The 22,735-nt window shown below is 41.9% G+C and overlaps 1 protein-coding gene across 1 annotated transcript in view; it reads right to left on the reverse strand.

Moving 5' to 3' along the window:
- lyrm4a (LYR motif containing 4 a) overlaps window positions 1-14,199 on the reverse strand; it is a 32,494-nt gene extending 18,295 nt beyond the window's left edge. The window contains exons 1-2 of the mRNA XM_076293443.1: window positions 14,088-14,199; window positions 6,044-6,164 (exon numbers count right to left, since the gene is read on the reverse strand). Of these exons, the coding sequence (XP_076149558.1) occupies window positions 6,044-6,164; window positions 14,088-14,173 (207 nt within the window). The 5' untranslated portion in view covers window positions 14,174-14,199. The remainder of the gene's footprint in view (window positions 1-6,043; window positions 6,165-14,087) is intronic.
- Window positions 14,200-22,735: the final 8,536 nt, after the last annotated feature.

The following is a 22,735-nucleotide window of genomic DNA, read 5'->3' on the forward strand; positions in this document are numbered from 1 at the left end:
ACATCATGTATTGTTTGTGTGTCAATATTGTGAAAAAGTGTGCCACCCCTAAATGTGCAGCAATTGACTCCATTTTTGGTACAGATGCTTACAATGCCAATTGGAACAAGACAAAACGCGATCTGGCAAAATTCGGTGAAAATTAATTTTGTGAACCACCCTAATATGCATTCAGTATACATTCACTTGCCATGCATGTATTGCCAAGATGACACTAATGCAATACTAATAATGTCCATAAGGTGGCACCAAAGGCAAATCTATAATCTTTCACCAAACTGGTAGTTAGACAAGACACACAAATGACCTGTAAACTAAAGGTTGAGGTAGGTTGAGTTAAGACTCAGATGAATGTGTAACAATAAAACAAACGGTAGAACTGTAAAGTGCTGATGATGACTGAACTGGACTGGTACAGTTTCAAGGCCAATAAAACGCATACTCTATGATCCTCCATAGTGGCATCTAGAAGCTACTTAGCAGAGAGTATGTGGCACAAGTCAGGCAAGAGGCAAAGTTCAACATAAAAAAATATGTCTACAAGATGTGAGCAGGACTTAGTGGAATTATCAGAGGCTAATCAAGCTGCTTTACATTAACAAGAATAGAAAATGCAAGAAACTCTTGCACTGAACTGAAACTAAATCTTGTGATAATATAACCCAAGCATGTTTAATCGGCTTAAAGCCAGAGGCTTTGCCATTGATTAGTCTATTAATGAGTAGCATGAATAAAAATGGGAAATAATGCACATTGTTCCCATCGGATGAGGTTTAGCCTAATTAGAGGACAGAGGAAACAGTGCCTGGGAACAGCTAGTCCTTTGAAGAGGCTGAGAGCCATTAATCTTGGGTGTGTGAAGGGAGGGGGGGGGGGGGTCATTAGACTGGGTAACCGTAGAAACCAGACACTAGATCTGGGGAATACACAGTACCTAAGCTTAACTCTGTGCCTACCTGAAAAATGCACCCAAAGAATGCAGGAAGAGTCTTTTGAGTGTCTATAAATCTGCCGTATAGTACTGACCAAAAAGAAATACTCTAGATAGACTAACATGGCCTCACTGGCATGAGCTGTTTCTCAATAGAGATGGTACAAGGGCAGTGGACTGGGTATCCAGAATGTTCATATTGCTATCAAATTTACAATAAAATAAAGCTAAGCATGTGGGCTATTAGACCACAGTTTGAGACTCAGTGCACTGTTGTTATCCTAGTCTACTAGAAAATATTTTAGATAGTCTGATGTGGTAAAAGATAGTCATAGCTAAATGTATTGGTACCCTTACAGATTAGACTGAGGCCTAGTCCACACGTACCAAACCGATCTTTTTTTCCTCCGTCTTCCCTGAAACTGTATCAAGAACATTTGCGTCCAAAGGGATCCACCCAACACGTTACTTCATATCCCAGGCCTATAGGTGGCACTGTTTCTTTACAGAAATTGACCAAAGCTTGCACGCTGTGGCTATACAAACAGACAGAATAGGCTACGACGAAAATGTCTAGTACAAGAAACCAGAATTGTTTGTGTGGACTGATAGTGAACTGTCAACTGTAGTCAACTGTAAAACTAATAAACTTAATTTTTATGGTTTGTGAAGGGTGCAGTCCCGTCCTTTATTTGGCTAACGCAGGTACAAATAATCTCCTTTACTTTCTTTGGTTGTAGGATAGTCCGCGATTGACATTAGTTTTGGCTATCACCGCAAGTGCATAGGCTACTAAACGCTAGGCCTACCCAAGTTGTAGGCTATTCCGTCAGCACATTTATAATATTGCTATAATACCTTCATTAGTAACAGTCGATACTTTTGCCTGCATCATATCGCGCATTCGCATTTAGTGCGCATTTACCATAGGCTTAACATGAGTTCTAAGCGTCTTTGTATGTTCATATCTGACTTCACTAGACTATGAATGCATTTATTTATGTTGTAAGACATGTAAAATAAATGAATGACACCGGCACTACGCACAAATTAATTTAAACTTACACCATACCCTACAAATGCAAGTGAAGTTGCTTTGCTGTTGCTTAGAATGTTAGATTCTTGCGATTGATGTCTTCAGACAATAAAAAGTAATTTGGAAGGGAAATAGAAGAGAAGAGTTGCCCCCTGCGTTGGCCGTGATTCCCCATTGAAAATCAGAGGTTCACAGGCTAGTGGCCTTGGTCAGTGGCGCCGCCAGCCATAATCCTGTACGCACTGTGCGTACAATTTTCAACGCTTTATTCATGAAATCATTTAATATTACAACAATAAAAATAGCTTGTGTACTGTCTTTATTGAAACATGCTTCGCGCACAAATGATAGCCTAGGGCAAAGAGAATGGACATCATAAGGATACATTAGAAGATGATGATTGGTGTAAACTTCGTCACACGACGTGATAAGCAGTTCTGGCGCTTAAAAACGCAACGTTCCATTCAGTCATACATCATTCAAGCGTAGTGCTCGTCATGAAAAGAAAACAGCAGCTTAATATGCTATTTTTCAGGTGTTTAACAATAGGCGCACACTGTTTATTTAATTATTAGGCATTGCATCCTACAGTCACTCTGTTTGGAACATCGCAGTTCGGGTTGATAAGATTCAGTTAATGCGAGTAGGCCTATGGATCGTCTCAAAGTTTGGGACAACCAAACAGCAGTGTAGGCAAAGCAAATCCTAATTGTTACCATAGCTGTCTTTTCTCTAGGCCTATCGGAAATCGCGACATAAGCTCATTGGTTTCTTTTTTCTTTTCTTTCTTGTTCGCGTGTAGTGAAGCGATAATGCATTTAAAGCAGAGTATCATGTGAGCCAGAGCCGATATGGCCAGAGCTGCTGCTATGTAAAGGTATTTCTGTCCCACCTAAATTTGCTGAACTAGGCTACTTGCGAAGTAGCCTATTCATCACAGACATCACATGTATCACACTAAAGAGCTTTTTCTCAGCTTTTAAACGATGTTAGCGGTTAGTTGTTGTGGTAAACGGTTTGCGAGAAAAGTAACTTTAATTTAATCTTTTCTGCGCCGTCTCCCTACCCATTCATCTTGGTGGAATACTTCGCGAACTTTCCCTCAACACATGACAAACCATATATCAGAATAAAGAGCAGACCTTACCGAACACAAAGGTGTAAAGCATTCACCTGTACAGTTAGCCATTCCAGATTAATCCGTTTTTAAATTTACAGCAATGTCTATATGCATGTCTCCAACTTTGGGGTTCACAATGTGTTTAAATTGTTCAGTAGGCCTACATGATTTTATAACAGGCCAAATACAAAATAAGCGTTACAAATATCGCCTAGATATCTGTAAGCATTACAATCAGAGGATATACATATAGGGCAGACAGACGCTCATGAGTTCATGCTTTGTTTTATCGCTGGATTTTAGGATAGCCTATTATGGCAACCGAGCTACAGTCAACTCTAGCAGGCATTAAATGACTGGAGACTTTGTGAATTTAAAGATTTACATAATGTGCTGTCTCTGCTATTGCTGCTTTTGATCAGTTAGATTTATTTGCAATCTCCTGTGGTGGGCTGGACATAGCATCTAAATGCCCGCCCAGATTCCCCTTTCCGCCTTGACCCATTCACACTGGTGCCGGAACAAAAAAACTCGGCAAAATGTCTAGGGGGCTTGGTAGTATATTTGGCGAGATACTTTGTCCCGCCGTTCCACCTCAGTCTATGTGAAAGGAACAGTCGTTCCGCGATTCTGGTACATAAAATCACGGCGATTTTGGCAGTGTGAAAAGGCCTACTGTTCAGTCCACCAAGTCATGGCGCTGCGCAGCACCAGTTGTGATATTTATCCTACTGAGTGTAATCGTAATGTCATGTATGAAAACTAGTATTGTTAGGCAATACCTACTATAAGTGTCAAGTCCAAGGCAGCTGAGGTGTGGCGAAGACATCATCAATACGCAAGTATGTGGTTTCGCCGTCCAAACGAACTCACAAGGGCTACGGTTTCAGATTTTTCCACCCTGGGACCAGGTTTCAAAAAAGTGCGGTTTCGGGCAGTGCATTTACAGGATTCGTTTGGACGATCGCCAAGATGAAGCAAAACCAGTGCGTTTAACCCAAAAAGCGTCTCCGTGTGGACGGGCCTGAAAGACCATTTCTTCCTTAAAAGGGATGAAATTCAAAGCAGTTTTCAAATATATAGCAGTGCACACTTTTGTATGCACTAAAACAAAGCAAAGAAAGTTTGAAAATAGATTATTTGTTGTTTATTTCACAAAGATATTCTAAAATGGTCACAGATTTTTAAGTACCCCTAAAAAAAGAAGATAAACTATTGGACTTTCTATTGTATTAAATCCCGCCCACAATTCTGCCTCGACATTAATCTGAGTATCCAGAAGCTTGCATCATGCTGAATGAACTCAACATTAACGTCAAGCTCAGATCAAGCAAGGGAAGTTTAAGTGACTAGTATCTTGAATTGGCACTGAATCACCATTATCTGACTCAGTTAATCCCGCTTTTCTACCTGGACACCGTCTCAAGCACCACTAAGCACAGGTTGGCCAAAGGGTGAAGAAACCCGCGGACTATAGCCCTGAGGAAGCCCTGCGGCCAAGCACCAGAAGTGATAACGGGGAAGCCTCAATTCCCCCAGCTTTGGCCCGACAGTGGGGGAGGGGCATATGAGTCGAGAGTCCAGTTCAAAATTACCTGTCGACTCACTTATAAGGTAAAGGGTACCATAATCATTGCTCCTATTCTGTTTAATGAAGAGTCAAAAGCGAAGTCTGATTTGCATTAAACATAGAATAAACAATGATGAAAGTCAGATTCTTCAAATATTTCAGAAAAAAAATTAAATGTATCAACAATTTGCCACAACTTTAGTTAGTGCTACAGCATCTATTCTAAATCAGTAAGACCAATGCAGTATGCTAATGCATTCACTCTAAAAGATCAACAATGACAAAACTGTACAGTTCCCTTGGCCTTTGGAATTAAAATAGCACCATATCATAACATACCCTTCGCCATACCTAGAGATATCATGGTTTTATTGTTAGCCTAAAAGCTCAATGCAAATCAAACCAGCTATTAGATTAACTGAAATAAAAGCATGATATCTCTAGGTATGGTGAAGGTATGTTATGATATGGGACTATTTTAATTCCAAAAGCCAAGATAACTTTATCAGGATGCATAATATCCTGGATCCATGAAATAACTGGCCTTTAAAAATAAATATCTGCCTGCCTCTATGGGAATTTAACATAAGGGTTTCCTTACTTATGCCCCCTTTATTTTAAGGAATAACATTTATTTATTTACGATACATGATTCATTCACAAAAAAATTGGTGTCCTTAAAGGTTGGATTTTTCCTAATTGTTTAAATTAAGGCATTAAGACCAATTTCGAAAAGATGATTTTTATTCCTCTTTTTAGTCAACTTTAGCATGGGTGCCTAAACTTATAAATGCAATTTTTTTGCCCATGCAATACCTGACTGACGGGACAGAAATTCCTGTGCATGATGCCAACCAAGAATTCAATTTAATTTCACTTATAGAGCGCCAAAACATTACACATGTCTCATGGCGCTTTACAAATGTTAGACAATCAGAGAAAAGAAAAGAAAGGCCCATGGGTAACAGGGGCGAGGAAAAACGAATTGGAGATACATATAGGAAGAAACCGCGAGCAGATCCACGACTCAAGAGCCTGACCCATCTGCCTAGGATCAGTTACAGAACAGTAAGGTCTGTATACATGATAAATGCATTTATTCAGATGTAGAGAATAGTGATGTTTAAAACCACCTGAGGTGTATGTTACAAGAGGTGGGATGGTTACATATCCGGTATGCATGAATCCTATTTAGTGTCAGAAAGTTCAAATAGTGTCCAGGAGTTGTCATATCACTTATCACTAGAACACGGATTATCTAAACAAATTAAAAATGCCTAGAGCTGGTGTTACTGGTGTGTTTGTGTGTCAATGAAAAAAAGATGCTACAAAACAAACTCAATAACCTAACATTTAATATGAGAAGTATTTCTTTAACTTCCTTACCTGTCTCTTTATAACTGCAAGACTCTCTCTAGCCTGGTTTAAAAGCCCATCCAGCGTTTTAGGGTTGTCCACGGCAAGGTTCTCTCTAAAGCCATCTTTCACTCTGCGAAGTGCATAAGTCCTAGGTGTTCAAATAATCATTATTAATGAGGTGTTTGTAATATTACATTACATTTAGCAGACACTTCTTGACCAACAAATAATGTACATGAACAACTCTAATCACATTTATGTTTCTAGAAGTTTCGTTGATTAATATCACCGAGCTAACAGCAGGCATATAACATGTTACAAAATGGGCTCGAAACATGTTAAACTAGATGTACCGCATAGCGGTACAAAATATGACCGCCGCTCAGTCCTGTACATCCATTCCGCGAAAATAAATCATATTAATGAATTTGTCTCCATCTTCTACTCCATCCCCCACTCTTGAAACTTTTGTGTATGCTTGTTTGGAATGTGTGTTTGCACACATTCCGCACACAAAATAGCCTACTGGCGCTGCAAAGGTGAATAGATTTGTTTCTGGGCCAAAAAATTTGTAGCATTGTTATAAAACCTTTAAAATCTCTAAACAATCACAAGTAGGGCAGTTCATCACAGTCCATCCATTGCAACTGGACTGATGAAAGGTACACCTGTAGGCTACATTGTATTTGGGAAAAGCAGAAGGTAGCAGCATAATGTATTTATTTATTTATTATTAAACAAAACAATCCCTGTCAGTTCCATGCAGTTTTCAACAGCCATCAAGACAGCCATTTTTGTGAATGTTTCTTCTTCTACATATGCATAAATGTAGTCATCTAGTTCAAATGATATTCAGCTTTATTGTCAATGCACAAATTAAATACCAGTAGTCTAAAACAAAATGCCGTTTTACCCAGTGGTGCAAATAACTGACATGTCCAAAAGGGCCTTCATGAAATGCGTTGCGAGACTGTTCACACACATTTTAACGGGCAAAGTTGAAGAGCTACTGTCCGTTATTGTTTGTGCAAATAATATGCTGATTCATGTTCCCTTGCATTTTGCAACTATGAGGTCCATGGTTAAGCTCAATCTTTTGACGCAATCTTTTGATTTTCACCCAGCCTAGTCCATGGTATGCGCCCGATAGAAATATTGTTTAATTTTGCAATTGAGATATCCACGCACTGGCGCCCCCCCTGCGACGTGTTCGCCCCCCGGTTTCAGAGCTATTCTAAATGCAAAAATGCATAGAGTGTGTTATGACAAAACCGTGACTGTTAACAAACTATAAGCTATATAAAGCATAGCTGTCAACATTGAGCTTTGAAAATAAGGGAGATTTCCCAGGTTTCTCACGCAGAAAAATGTCAACATTCGTCCTTCAACGTTGGAAGGGTTGCAGTATTAGTCCGTTTCGCAATTGCAAGGTCGTGCATTGGTCAGCTAAACAATACAACAAAGTAGCCTACTTTATTTAGGCTACGCCTAACAACAGCCTATATTAATTTCGTCAACTTTATACAGCCCTAACAAGGCTAAAGTTATTGTAATCGATGTCATTCTCTGAGCACACAAAATGTGTGCGTTCCAAGTAGCCTAGAGCGTAATTCTTCTTCATAAAGTTGAACAAATGCATTTGTTTATTTTAAAGGAAAAATATAAATAGCCTGTCATGCAGTTTATGGGCTACAGTGCAGAGTTGGGAAGTTATGGTAGGCCAACTTGGAGGGAATTCTTTCTCTATTCGTAGCACAGTGCGTGCGGCCTTACACTATGCAGGTGCCACTGAATTGTGCTCTCACGACAACCACGCCGTCATCTTAAATAGTCTCACTGTCGCCTTCAAGCAAGCAAAACGATGCTTTGAAAACATCTGTTTCGCTGGAAGGGCAAAGGGGTAGCAATAGCAACAGGACAACAGTAGCCTACAGAGACTGACAAGTCCGATGGTAGATCTATGTTATGAGATTGTTAAAATACAGGATATTTTACGGGAAAATATTAAAACGGGAAGACTGCGGGAAAAAAGTTAAAATACGTGAGAAACCCGGAAAAACGGGAGGGTTGACAGCTATGATATAAGGTAGGCCCTATGCTAGGCCTATTACACAACACTTGTCACTAGGCTATGCTGGCGACCCAAATAAAATCTCCTTTGGAACCAATGGCTTACACCTTACAGCAGTGGTTCCCAAACTTTTAACAGGCATGTACCCCCTGAGACATTATGATCTTCTGGAGTACCCCTAACACCACCAATTGTTAACAAGTTTTTTTTTAATTGTTTTATTAATATTTATTTTGATCAATTTTGTCGAGAATAGTGAATAGGATCATAAACATATGATACAAATCTCATCAATAGTCAACATATGATAGGCCTACAAATGTGCTGAATATAATGATTTTAAATAGATCTGCACCTAATCTCACACACAATCGTCTTGTTGAATGCAGTGATCTTATCTGGTGCTTGTCTTTGCCTTGTAACTGGAGATTTATTGAGCTTTATTGAGCTTTCCAAATATATCGCTAAGATAGGCCAGCTTCGTCAAGAAATGTTCATTAGTGAACGTGCTTGCAGATTCAAACATGCGCTCTTCCTCCAAGAAGAGGCGACTCGGAGCTCAAACACGCGACAGCACTTTACCTCGGGAAAGCCACCTTGCCTCGCTGTGAAACAGTACAGCCTTTTGGTCAGCTCCCATCTCCTCTCAAAGTGCGGAGAATAGACACGCTTTTAAGGGCCGGGTCTTGATGAAATTCACCATTCTCACAACCTCGTTCAAAATCTCATTCAGGTCGGGACTAACTAAGCTGCCTTGACACGAGTGCTTCCCTATGAATAACACAGTGCGTCCATTGCGCATCGGGTGCTACCTGGGCCTTGGCTACAGATAAAAAAATAAATAAATAAAACTCCTGTTTTTCACGTCAGTTCGCGCCCCACCTGGCATGTCTCCGCGACCCAGTAGTGGGTTGCGACCCACAGTTTGAGAAATGCTGCTTTACCCTCTCTGTCTCCACTCTCGAATATTTTGTTAATGCGTAGAAAATACGTTTTTAATGTGCAGTGCAAATGCGGAAGTTAAGTTACCAACGTGGGATAGAGAAAATGTTTGAAAAGGCATAGGCTATGACTTAGATATTTTTTCGCGTACCCCCTGAAATCAGTCCACGTACCCCTGGGGGTACGCGTACCCCAGTTTGACAACCGCTGCCTTACAGTATCAAGCTGCCACCTCTTGGCGAATCACGGAAAGGGCGAATGAAGTAGACACTTCTAAATGGAACCCAACCCACTGTACAGTAGCTCAAGGTCTGTGGCTAAAGCAGCCATAATGAAAGCGTCATCATTGTTTGGATACTTCACACACACGTGTTTTTTAATCGCATAGACCAGGGATTCCCAAACTGTGGTACGCGTACCCCCGGTGGTACGCGAGCTGCTTCTAGGGGGTACGCGAGATGAAAAGGGCTATGGCGGACAGGTGTAAAATGAAAATGTTAAATCTTTTGTAATTAATTCATGAATAAATACATAATTTCGAATCAGGTCATAATGATATGGAAACATGAAATTAAAGGATATCATTTATAAACTCTGTATGTGTTCATCAAAAAAGGGCAGCTTATTAAACATGACGCCTGGAATAGCTAGAATGCGTTACTTTTGAATGCGTTGGATGGTCCGTGGTCCGTGGGGGGAAAGTTTCGCGGATATAACAGGTTTTTGAAAACAACAAAAACAGAAAGGAGGGAAGGAGCAAAGCTAGGAGTTATTTCAGATGGGCAAGAAAGGTAACATTAAGCTAGGCTTTACATTTAACAAACTAAAGGTAGCCTAAGTTTAGCCTTTCTAGGCTGTATAGCCTAAACGAATACATCCTTGTCAGGCGTTGTAGGCCTATTATAAGATATTGTATGTGGATGTAGTTAGGCTACTATGCAGGCTACTTTTCATAACTTTTTAACTGGGGGGGGGGGGGGGTACGCGAGCCGAGTATAGAATGAGTTACGTTTTTATGTGTTTATGTGTCGGATGGTGGGGGTACGCGAGCCGAGTCGGAATGTAGGCGGTAGTACGCGGGGGGTAAAGTTTAGGAACCGCTGGCATAGACTAACTACCAAGCTGGAATCACATCGACTCCCCTCTCACACCCTAAACACGCACTTCGCACAAACAAAAAGCGACTCAGTCTCACGGAATAGCCATAGGCAAAACTGTATCTGACCGGTGTAACGTTGGTACTAAATCATCCATCGCAAAGAATGATTTTTGTAGCACGTGCAACAAATATGTGTAGGTACAGCCCTGCCCTGAATACATCTCAACGTGCGCTCTAAAACATCTGGTTTAAATGGAGATGTAGATCACGGGTGCGTTAATAAATCTACATTGCGGCGAGTTGACACAAATTATTCACTTTGACGAATTTATGTAGTTTCAGTTACTTTACTTTGAGCCATGCTCTTCCTTACTTGAATCACCTTTGAAAATAGAGGATTGAAGTAGCCTATATGGGTGTTTGGGATTGAACGTTGACTCAGATGCTTTTTGAGACCTTGAGCAGAAATGTCCCAGCCCGGTGTTTAGGATGCATCATAGACAGGTTATCTTTCAGGTAGCCTATATATTTTCCATTAAAAAACCATCACGTAGCGAACGTGTTGTGGCTAACTCACTTAGCTCCTGTTAGTAGCCTAGGTTATGGTCATAAGCAAATGAGATGACAGTCGAAAGATACAATTAGTGCTGTTATCGATTTGCTTGGTAGCCTATAAACGCATTTATGGTTTTCTACAAATACATCAATAATCAAATTGGCCTCCATCACTCAACCATGCTAACGGTAACATTATTTTACCTACGTTCTGCTATTGATAGGATTAACGTAGCTGCTAGCCTACCTGCAGTAAAAAAACAAGCATGTCCGATAAACATTCTCAGATTTATTTCGGCTTCAAGAGGAAATGGGAATTACATGTCATGCAGAAATCATCCTACCCTTAGACGTTCTCTGTGGTAAACTACTGTAGCCTACAGTCTTGTCCTTGTAGGAAGCATATGTCTTTCCAACCCACTTTAGATTAACTTCCAACAAAATTACGTCTCACTGCAACGATGCGCCATCTAGTGGACAAACGACTACGTGACGCCAATACTGGAAATGCAGCCAAATTATTATTATGATGAATATTTGGTTTTCCTTTAATCCTACTGAATTTGTAATTATGTATCGGCCGTTCTAATTGCCGATACTGATGGTATACGTGACTGTGTGTGTGTGTGTGCGTGTGTATATGTGTGCACCACCATCTACAGGCCAATGAGTGTGCAGTCACTAAATATACACATAACTTAATTTTTTAGACCCCCCCCCCATGGATGAAATTCTACGAAACTTGGCATACCCCCAGAGAATGTCAGGTTAATCATACACATAAAATTTGGTACAGTTCTGAACGTCTTTACTGAAGAGAGGGGCGATTAAAGCAGAATGATATTGCATTTTCATTTTTTACCGGGGGGTGCAAATCACAAATGAGTGATTATGGGCTAGGTTGATGTGGGGCTTGACACCAACATACTGTAGCGTCGGCGCATAAAGACTGTGTTAGCGTTCTCTAGCGAAAGGCATGCTGGGACATGAGGGTGAACAATCGGGGGGTTTATGTAGTTATTCTCCTAAGTTAGAAGTGTAAAGTTGGTGTTTTTATCGTAACCTGTTTCCCTTTTTAGTTATCCCTCGTGTGTGTTCCTTTTCGTGTGGGGGGCTGGACCTCCCCTGTTGGTGTAGTGTGTGTGATTTCTTGACCTGCTCTGTGTGTATTGTGATCTGTGTCTGAGTCCCTGCCCTCGTTCGTGAGCCAATAAAGCTGCCATTGAACAACGTTGGTGTCGTGTGCATTAAACGTTACATTGGTGTCAGAAGCAACTTTCGAACATGGCCTCCGCCCAGCGAGAGAAGCGGGGAGTGGAAGATCATACCACTGGGTGGAGGCCCACGCAAGAGGATCCAGGGAGAGCCCTTGTAAGGGCTACTAAAAAGCTCGGGGCCTGCTATCGCTACAGCCGACGGAGGAGAGGAGCTGTCGCCGGGACCTGCCTGCTGCCATGGGAGGAGATCTGGCCGGAAGAAGCGGTCGCGGAGAAGACAACGCTGGCCTGGGCGCTGACTCCACTGCGAGCCACGACGCGTGAGCAGAGCCAAGGGAGTGCGGCGAGGAAGAGGTTCCTAGACGATGGAAGGTTGGCGGAGCCGCTGAGGGCAGCGAACTCACGTCGGTGGGGCAGCTTCGTCGGAAAGGCCCTCTAGAGTGTGACTGTTTTTGTGTGTTTTAACTTTTGGGTGCGTGTGAGGGGCACCGTGCAGTGCTAGGCGCTAGTTCTAGTTGGCCTGTTGGCCGGCGCCTTTAAAAAAAAAAAAAAAAAAAAAAAAAAAGTTCGTTGTGTGGAGTTCGATAGCACGACCATCTTGGGGGTCGTGCCTTCGCCGAGGCCGCGAAGGAGTGGAACGGGCCGGGAACAGAGCAGTACGGCTCTGCGAGATGGCAACACGAGGAGGGACGCCGAAGACGGTAGCTGCAGCGGGAGTGCTCAGCGCGGTCCGGTTGCTGTGGAGTCGGTGCCTGTCTGTCCTGGTCGGCGACTCGACGGAGCGGAGTGGCGTTGGCGCAGCTTCATCTGGCCCCCCTCGAACCCCGGTGCTTGGTACAGTGTCGACGGTTGTAAGGCCACCTAGGGCCCCGTCTGGAGAAGAGGAGTGCCGCGGTGACACGCCGCGGAAAGTGCAGCCTGAGGGCGGCTGCTGAGAGGGAGCTGGTGACGAGCGGGTCGGCCACGTGGCTGCTAGCACGCCCAAACTGGATTGCTAGCAGCGTGGCGCCTCGCTGAGTGAGCTCCTGCGGCGCGTGCACCCCACGTGATTTGGCGGTACTGTCGCGCTGGACTGAGTGGCGGGCGACGCGCGCCGACACTAGCATGTGGCTACCTCGTGGTCGTTGCCGAGGACGGCAACGGCTTGTTGGGGGAGCTATGTAGCGTCGGCGCATAAAGACTGTGTTAGCGTTCTCCAGCGAAAGGCATGCTGGGACATGAGGGTGAACAATCGGGGGGTTTATGTAGTTATTCTCCTAAGTTAGAAGTGTAAAGTTGGTGTTTTTATCGTAACCTGTTTCCCTTTTTAGTTATCCCTCGTGTGTGTTCCTTTTCGTGTGGGGGGCTGGACCTCCCCTGTTGGTGTAGTGTGTGTGATTTCTTGACCTGCTCTGTGTGTATTGTGATCTGTGTCTGAGTCCCTGCCCTCGTTCGTGAGCCAATAAAGCTGCCATTGAACAACGCTGGTGTCGTGTGCATTAAACGTTACAATACCATAAAAATGTCGTCATCCTCGGTGCCACGGTTCAGGTAGTTGTTTAGGAAAAACTGCATTTTAGGGGTTTCGGGGGGCCCAGCGCGGAGGGGGAGTGGCCCCCGGGGACCAAACGAAATTTTTCCGTAAAAGTCTAGTGGGGCTACATACCCACCAAATTTCATGTGCCCCGGTGTTTCGGTGCCCCGGGTATCGTTGACCAAAATTTCATTAAGTAGATGAAAAAACAAAAACAAATTTGACAATCCCTATATGACCGCTTCGCTAGCGGCGGTCATAATAACTTCCATGATAGCCTAGTGCTAGCTGCTACATAGGTCAGTGAATACTAACGGTAGCTACGCTATAAACAGAATCGACGCATGTTTTTCTTGTTCTGACCATGTTAGCCGCGGCCACAACGGCCAGTTACTGTTTCTGGCAGCATTACTTTTGTAAGTGATCTCAGTTACTGCTTAGATAACTGACTTTAACAAGGGCATTATACCCATAAAGCTCGTAAGGTAGACATTAGACAGCGAAGAAGCCAGTTAGTGCTGACATTAACACTAACAACAGCTCACACTAGGTCGCCTACTTAGCTAACGTTGCTAGTTTAGCCATCACGCCCGCAAATACGTCGTCAATATATCATACATTAATCACAATTGCTTTAGTGACCTTTGTCACCAATTTGATAACCTTCATCTTACCTGTAGTTGTAAGAGGGGAATTTTTTGCTTTCCCTTATTAGCATCCGATAGAGGGAGATAACCTGTGCCTTGCTGGACGACGCCATGTTTACAAGAGGACCCCAATGCAATGACATAGGAAGTTAGATTATTGCCTGTGTGAGACAATGTAGCCGGCATCAAACTTTGTTAGACTATCCATACTTGTGAAATCAGCGTGTTGCTTTGGCTTTAAACTATTCTAGTCTAGGCCTTACCAAGAGAATAGCACCGTGGTTGAAAATAGACAGAAGATATAGCCTAGGCTAATATCCTTCAGAAAAAAAAAAACAGCCACCATAACCATAACTGAGGTCATGTCTGTTTGCTGACATGGATGTATCGTCAGTTTTTATCATGTGGGCTAATGGACTGAGAATAAAGACAAATGTTTTAAAATCAGTTTGCCACACGCAGGCCTACACTCTGATTATGTGTTTAATCCAGTCCACCCGGTGAACTCATTCTCAACATTTTGCTGAAGAGGTGAATATAGGCCTAGGTTTCAGACACAGATTCACACAAAGGGGAAACTGCATGCATTGTAAGTATCCTATTCTTCAGTGGTGTAAGATAGATAGATAGATAGATAGATAGATACTTTATTGATCCCCAGGGGAAATTCAAGGTCTCAGTAGCATACAGACAACACACACACATTCACTAACAGCAGAAAAAGTAATTAAAAGTAGGCTATATAATATAAAAAACACAACTAAGCAATAAGGACAGTAGAAGATACAGAATATACTAAATATACTAAAATACAAATTATACTAACTAACACTTAATCTAAATCAATTCTAAAAACAATCAATCAAGAGGCACTTGCAATGACTGAGGCAGGGACTGAGCCTGTGATTCTCTGTGCATAGTAAGGTAAGGTAAGGTGCTCTGTGTGAGTGAGTGTCATGGTGATAGTGCAAATGAGTAAGTCCAACAGTGCAACAGTGCAAGAATAAAGTCTATATATCTATATATATAACTATTTTAAGAAAAGGTATAAGTGTGGCCACAGTTCGACTGTGGCATAGAGGGAGGGGTTATGCATATGTGCTAATATAGCACGCAAACAGTGAGGCAGAAAGACAGTGGTAAAAAGTGTCTAGTGGACAGACAGTATCCAAACATGGAGGGGGTGAAGAGGCAGACAGACTATACAGAGAAGTCTATCTCTCCTCTTTCCTTAAGTGAAGCATTGAACAGTTCAATGGCCCTGGGGACAAATGACTTCTGGGATGGTGTGATATTTCCTTCCTGTAGCCTACTGCTGTTTTGAAAGTCACCCCTTCTGAGCATGTCGGCTATCGTGCTATGGAGCATAGGCCTATGGATTAGGCCTATATGTGAACAGACACTCTAGGAATCCACACATTTCACATTTCTGCAACCAAATGGCTTCTCATGCAACTTGAATTCGCTGCAATTAATTAATTGTTAATAATTAAATATGCTATTATGAAACCACACAGGTCAAACTTGAAACTTCTAAAGAACCGTCTTTGCTAAATATGGATTCAAATTTGGTTTGGCAAAACCCCTCAGGTCTCATAATGATGTTAAAATTCATGTGAGGAACTGAACGTGCTCACACTGCTGGCGTCTGAGCATTAAGAGTCTGTCAGCCTTTAGCTTACAGATAGGCCCAAGCCATAACTGAAGTACCGGTAGCTTCTACTGCAGAGAGAATTTATTGCAGCATCCTTTACATGTTTCATTTTCTGCCACCAGATGGGAGTATTTTGCAGGAGTTCAACAGAGCATTATGTAGTGTTTTACATACAATCGGCCCTATAGATAGATAGATAGATAGATAGATAGATAGATACTTTATTGATCCCCAAGGAGAAATTCAGGAATCTTATCTTACCTATCTTTGTCAATAAACAATTTCTGTTTTGTTTTTTTCTTTTTTGTTACTGATTGAGTTGGATTTACACTAGAAGGAAAATGTAGCCTACTCCATCACACAATATCAAACATTAAGAGATAATTGTGGATCAGTCTGTATACACAGCCATGCTTTGAGATATGCCTTAACCTAACTTTACATGGTTGCTGTGCTGTTTAGTCATGTTTGATTTTTAGTGACTAACTGTAAGTGTCACACATGGATATGAGTCCATAGCACTTTTTCCCAAGAGACATTTATGAGCAATTTATGCAAATCTCTAGTGTCAGCGATGTTGTAATGATGACTAGGTTGTTTCGATAATTGGCAGTGTTATTATTTGCTCCTAATAACCGTCATTAATTCTCATGATTTAAGGCATGCTGGGAGGATAGTGGATCGGAACACTTGGAAACTGAAACTGAGGATGGGTTGTGTAGCAGTGTTGGGCTAGGATTTCAGGTAGGAGACAAGAAAATTATTGATGAAATAATATCTGTAAGGTAGGTCCCATTGATGGATTGGCTGATTGAAAGCTGTTGAGAGAGAGAGAGAGTTGAGGCCATTGTAACTGCTATAACTCATTAAGGGGAGTATAGTGTATGCTTTTGGCCCATATCTGACAGTGGCTGACAGCAGGACTCCCTTGGGTGTGCCCCAGCATTCTTCTGAAACATATGGGACCCAGTGTTAATCACACACACACACACACACACACACACACACACACACACACACACACACACACACACACACACACACACCCTAGCATCCCAGTTTTGTACCCAGGGGTAAAGAGGAGGAGAGGGAGGGGAGAGGAGCACAGGAGGGCACAGGCTTTGCCTGCCTAGTGTCTGTCTTAAGGACCTCTTGTCAAAGCATTGAAGCAGCACCAGTTTTTAAGTGTAGTTTGCCTGAAGCGTGTTCAGCCATTTCCCTGTTCTCGGTCTCAGTCACTATTTTTTAGCTAAAAAGTACTTGCCTTTTATTTACTCATAAAATTCAGTTCTTGCCTTTGTTTGACAGTGTTAACAGATGCCGATAGGAGATGGCTCACTCTTGTTTGTATTCCATTGGGCGTAGTTCTTGTCCAGGGACAGCCTGCGATGCAGGAGGGATATGGACAGACCCACCAGCTCAACCTCCTCAGTTCCTCTGCACAACCCCCCTTCCATTACCACATGCCCCAGTGCCTGTTAAGCCCAGGATAAATATTTGTTTTGTCTGGTGCTTCTTAGCAGCCGTTTCCAGCCTTGTATTAGCAAGGAAATTAGCTGATGTGCATGAAGGCTGAAGCAAATGCTCAGTCTTATACTATTGATGAAAGCATGTTTTTTTTGTGGGTCAGAATTGATTGCACAAGGTTCTGTGGAGCTCGGATTGCCATTATAAGCACTCTCTTATTGATAATCTATATAGTGACTGAATATGAAAATATTCAGTCAAATAGATTAATCATTTTAGTAATTGTGTACAATCTTGGTTTTATATCCTAAATGTGCCGAAATGTGTAAGCATTTTGTTACTCAGATAGGCAAACCAGTACACAGGATATTACTGCATATGAGCAACGTCTTATCCCTGCACTCCACCAGGCTGCAATGTGTTTCGCTGCTAACAAGACGGGACAGTTTCACACAGATGGGGGCTGACCGTCCAAAGCAAAGACAGATTGTGGTATTTTAGGATGCGCAGATTGGCAGCATGAGCTCAAGGTCGGCGCGGCTCCACTACCACCCCCTCCAAGCACTCCCTTCCACTCCGCCCACGCTCTTGTGCCCACCCTCTCCAGCCCTCCCTTCCACTCCACCCACGCTCTCATGCCCCCACCCCCTTTCCTTCCCTCCTTCCTCTCCACGCTGCCAGCACTGGGCAGGGGGTAAGTAATGAGCTGTGACTAGGTCCCGCTCGCTCACTAGAGAAAAAGCCAAATGTTTACTCTGTCTAAGACAATGCACAGGGCAAACTGGGGGCCTCTTGACTTCTGCTGCTGGGATACCTCTTGGAGGACCCCAGGGATGACATCTCTGGTGCCCATTAAATTGGTGACAGTTAGATTTATGATATTTCTTCCTGAACCATGCATGCAGAGTGTTAAAAAACACCACTATTTCACCACCATACCATTCAATACTGACAGCTTCAGGTTTGGTTTTTCCAGCCATTAACTTGGAGACATTCTGCTGTATATTTGGCATGGGGGTATTTCAAAACAAAGTGCAAATAATGAAGACATGCTGATGAATGTGAAAGCACCAAAAAAATAGCTGCTGCTGTTGAATTTTGAGCTGAATGTTGGTATGTGCTGAACGAAATGACTGAATCACTATCTTCGATAGGCAGCTCCAAAAATATTCAACTTCATCTGTACTGTTTAATATCCAAAATGAAATGTGTAATTGTTTATAGGATGGGTGATTCACAGCCATCTGTGGCTTTTTTCAGAGTAGCCTACTGTTGTTCAGTCACAAATGGGGCTACTTTAAATATGCTGTATGTATCACCAAACATAATACCAGTATATTATTACTAGTATATCAGACATCTCAACAATATCAAAGGCCGGGATGTTCCAACCCCATGTTTAATGACTGCATGTGTGTGTAGTCTGAATGCGACGGTGTGCCGTGAGGCAAAGTGATGTTGTCGTGCCATTGAATTTTGAGGAACCCAATGCGTTTTTGTACAAAATCATGAAATTTGCTAGAAGGGTTTAAATGCATCTGTGGAAGCTTCTTAATTAAAAACGGTTTTAGGTAGTCATATGCACAACCTTTTTTAAATGTGTTGAGCAACTGCATAAAATCACCCATCCCAATCAGTGGATATAATAACTTGCCTTTCTTCTTTTATGCTCAGCTCATGAACACCCGTATAGAAAAGGTATGGGCATATGAGAATGAAATAATGTGTGTGATATTCATCATAATCAGTAAGCATAATTCAGTGTCCCTTGGCATTTTGGTTTGACCTTTGGGGTGCCCCAAAAAGATTGAGAACCTCTGTCCTGTTCTATACATCTTTGGATGATGGGTGATTCCTGGCATGCGGCAAAATCTTAGCTTTATAACCTTTTATAAAAATCAATATTTGTCATATTTGTAGCATTCTATCCGAATTATGACATGTTTAACTATTAAAGAATACATGTTGACATTGGTAAGCTTATTGACTCAAACTATTAACATATTACACTGCTCTTCACAATGCTTGTAGAACGCTCCATTAACTTGAATGGGATTTCCCAACGTTCTACGGTAAAATATATTCATGTAATTACCACTGAAATGGCAACAGCTTTACGTCTTTCATATCACACCGCAAGTAGTTCGGTCACTTCTAGCATTGAAACTTCATTCAAAAGGCGTTCTATAAATGATCCCAGATCCCTTACATATTTTTGGCGGAATGTACATAACATTCTAATTTAATTCCAAATTCCACCCTGTTTTGTAGACCTTGCGAGATCTATAGAATCTACTTTCTCCAAACATAATCAATCAGGGTGGAACTTTAAGGGTATCCAGTGCAGTTTTGGGTGTTTTTTTTCTGCTACTGGGCTCCCCCTACAGTTGTGGAGTATTTGTATTTTACACAATTGAGGTAAACATCACTCATGCTTGCACCCTTCCCCTTAGACATGGTAGGCTACATGTGTATTTGTTTACAAACTGGCAAAGATAGACAATATAATATTACATGATTTCATACAAATAGGCTATTGTACAAATGGCATAAAGCAATTGGTGAAACTCTGAATCGGGGGAGAGCGAAGTTGCAAGGCTGGTTCTCCGTAGACAGGTAGGGTATGGCTGGATTAATGGATCATTCTTCCTATTACAAGTTTCTTTACCTTCAAAATGACGTAGAAGCTTATGTTAAGAACTTGCATAGGATGCAAGTGACAGTAATTGACTCAGTTTGCAGTTGAATTCCAATTGAAAAATTAATAAATAAATAAATAATGCTCTCACTTCCTGAGAATGGTCTCCTTGGAATTAAAGTCTTTTCTGGAGGCAAGAAAGTACATACTAACAGGGTGAAAGAGGATGACTTCAGGACCACATAACAAATGAAGAACATGCTAATAAATAATTCTAGTAACACCTACATTTATTTGTTTGAATAGAGAAAGTTTTTTTGAAGGGAAGTTCAGTACTTTGCACTGTGGGTGATAAGATCAAATGCATATAACTAAAGAGCGTGTTTACAAAATATATTTTTTGAATGACCATTATATCTACTGTAGTAATGAAGTGGAATCACTAAATATATCATTCAAGATGTTTGTTGTAAATGTGACTCAATTTAGAAAAAAAATAAGAGTAAGCAAATCATCTGGAGATTAAATGTCACCACATACTGGGAATCACCCATCTGTACACCCCCCCCCCCTCTCTCTGATAGTGCTGATAGCTGTGTATTATTCATACTTCTATCCTCTTCTTTTATGTCCTCAGGGCTCTCTGAGTGACCACTCTTAAGCCTTCTTACACACAGTATTGTATAATTCATTAGCAGAGAGGACCACAGGAATGAAAAATGCTGGAGAGAGAACATTTGGAGGAGGAAGGAGATAGAGGTGAAGATACTCCTGAAACATTAGATGTATATCTTTAGATCCTAGATCCAGGCTGCCAAACGTTCTCAGAGGCAGTTATTTGTCATTTTTAAATGTGTCAAATGTGCATGTGTTTGCATTGATGATTTCATCCTGTGTGTCCTCAGTTCTTGTGCCACTCATTCTGGCCAGCAGTGGCCATCAGACAACTATCCCCCAAACATTCAGAACATTCAGGTAGTTAAACATTTTTACATAATTTGTGACTGATTGTTCAAACCCTTGGGTATGAATGCACATGTATCTCTCTCTCCTTTCTGGCTCTTTAAATATGCAATGCAGCAAATTCACCAGTAGAAGAACTCTGCGTGAGTGTTTGCACTATAAGCATGAGCATGACATCGTCACCACTAGAAGGTCACTGTCACCACCCATACACACACAGTCATCTGTGTGTGGAAGAACTGATATTTAGCTTCCTGGGAACCCGATGAGGTTATGGCTCTACTCATCCATCATCAGCTCTCGTCTTCTGTCCGCGTGTCATTCTGCAGCCTTCTCCTCCTCCAGCCCTACACAACTGGGCACGTTCCATGCTCCTTCAATGCATTGTTTTGATTGTTAAATATGTCATGATTATAACCCATGATTATTATATATATTATATTATATTATAGTATATTATATATATAATGTTATAACATAAAATTATATCATAATATGTTTTAAAACATGTTTTTCTTCTGTGTATCAATTGCTTTCACAAGGTTCTGTGCAGTTTTAAGAGTGCTATTATCAACTCTCTCAGGATCCTTTTGAGGGAGTGCCTCTTGTTCCACGGGGATCCTCACAGGCAGATGGCAGGTGCACAATATCTAAGCTGGCTGCCCCACTTCAGATAGAGACATCCGCCGTCCACTGTGACAGGGCTTTCAATATTTCAGTAACCTGGCACCCAGCAGGGGAGGGCTTTTTTTCTTTTGTTACATACAATTTTTAATTTGCGGACATCAAGGTCTACCAATATCTTGCTACAACTGATAAACAGTGTAAAGGGTACTAATAGTCCATAGAGAAACAACATATGAAAAAGGAGTATTTTAATCCTCCACTTCTTCATGGGCATGGATTTTTTGCACATGTTGAGACTGCCTTTGAACAGAGCACTCTGAAACATCTTTTTTTTTTGTCATTTTCAAGGTCCTTGGTTGATAAAAGGAATATTGTTACAGAATGCACTACTACCTGTCCAAAATACATATGACCATATGACCAAATGTTCCAGTTTGTATGTGATAAATGCTATTCAGTCTTCAGCAGATTTGCCCATGTGAAATCACACATTCAAATTATATCTGCCAAGTGTAAAATATTCTAATTAAAGTCTGCCACATCGGCATGGTGAGATTCTGTGTACTGTGCAATCCCACCTTAACTTATTTCAGTGCTGTGGTCTACATGGTTTACACCTCCAGAAGGACAGATGTGCTCTCAGCACTGGGGGCGGGGAGCTCACAAGCGGCACAACTGCTGCTGCAACCAGGCCACGCAGAGCGAGGGAGGGAGAGCGCGTGGTGATTTACAGGAGGGAACAGCTGCAATTCCTATGCCATTAATACCCCAGCATGCCTCTCTCCTTCCCAATTAAACCGAGGATGTGTTTTTATTCATGACTGCTCTTATATATATATAGCTAAGGTGGGACTGATCCTGCTGCTGCTGCAGTGGGGAGGAGGGGATGGGGGACTGAGCTGCCTGTGGATGGACAACATCTTCACTTCTTTTCAGGGCCATGACCGTGGCTGGGTGTTATGTTGTGACTACAAAGAGAGATTCTACAGACAAATCATGTACTGTACATGCACAAATCATGATGCTCTGCTCTCTGCAGTTAGTGTCAATACTAAATAAATGATTATGCACTGCTCTCATCCCTGCTTCAGGAGCTCTAGGACAGGCACAAACACTTGACGTAAGTGGCTTCTCAATTTATGACATTATGTACCTAGAGAAAGTAACAGCCTAAGAATTGCCAAGGAATGATGCAGAGGATAGAAAGTAGTGTGATGCTCTAGGCTTTCACACGGTCAGACACCGGATGAGATGGAAACCCGACTCCTGATAGCTCTGTATTGATTTTTGAAATTATGCGCTTGAGTGCCTTATGCAGAGTATGGC

The sequence above is a fragment of the Alosa pseudoharengus genome, unplaced genomic scaffold, assembly GCF_046254945.1.
Source record: "Alosa pseudoharengus isolate Yale_2024_CS ecotype anadromous, Long Island Sound unplaced genomic scaffold, YU_APseudo_1.1 YU_APseudo_1.1_scf_2, whole genome shotgun sequence".
NCBI classification, from domain to species: Eukaryota; Metazoa; Chordata; class Actinopteri; order Clupeiformes; family Clupeidae; genus Alosa; species Alosa pseudoharengus.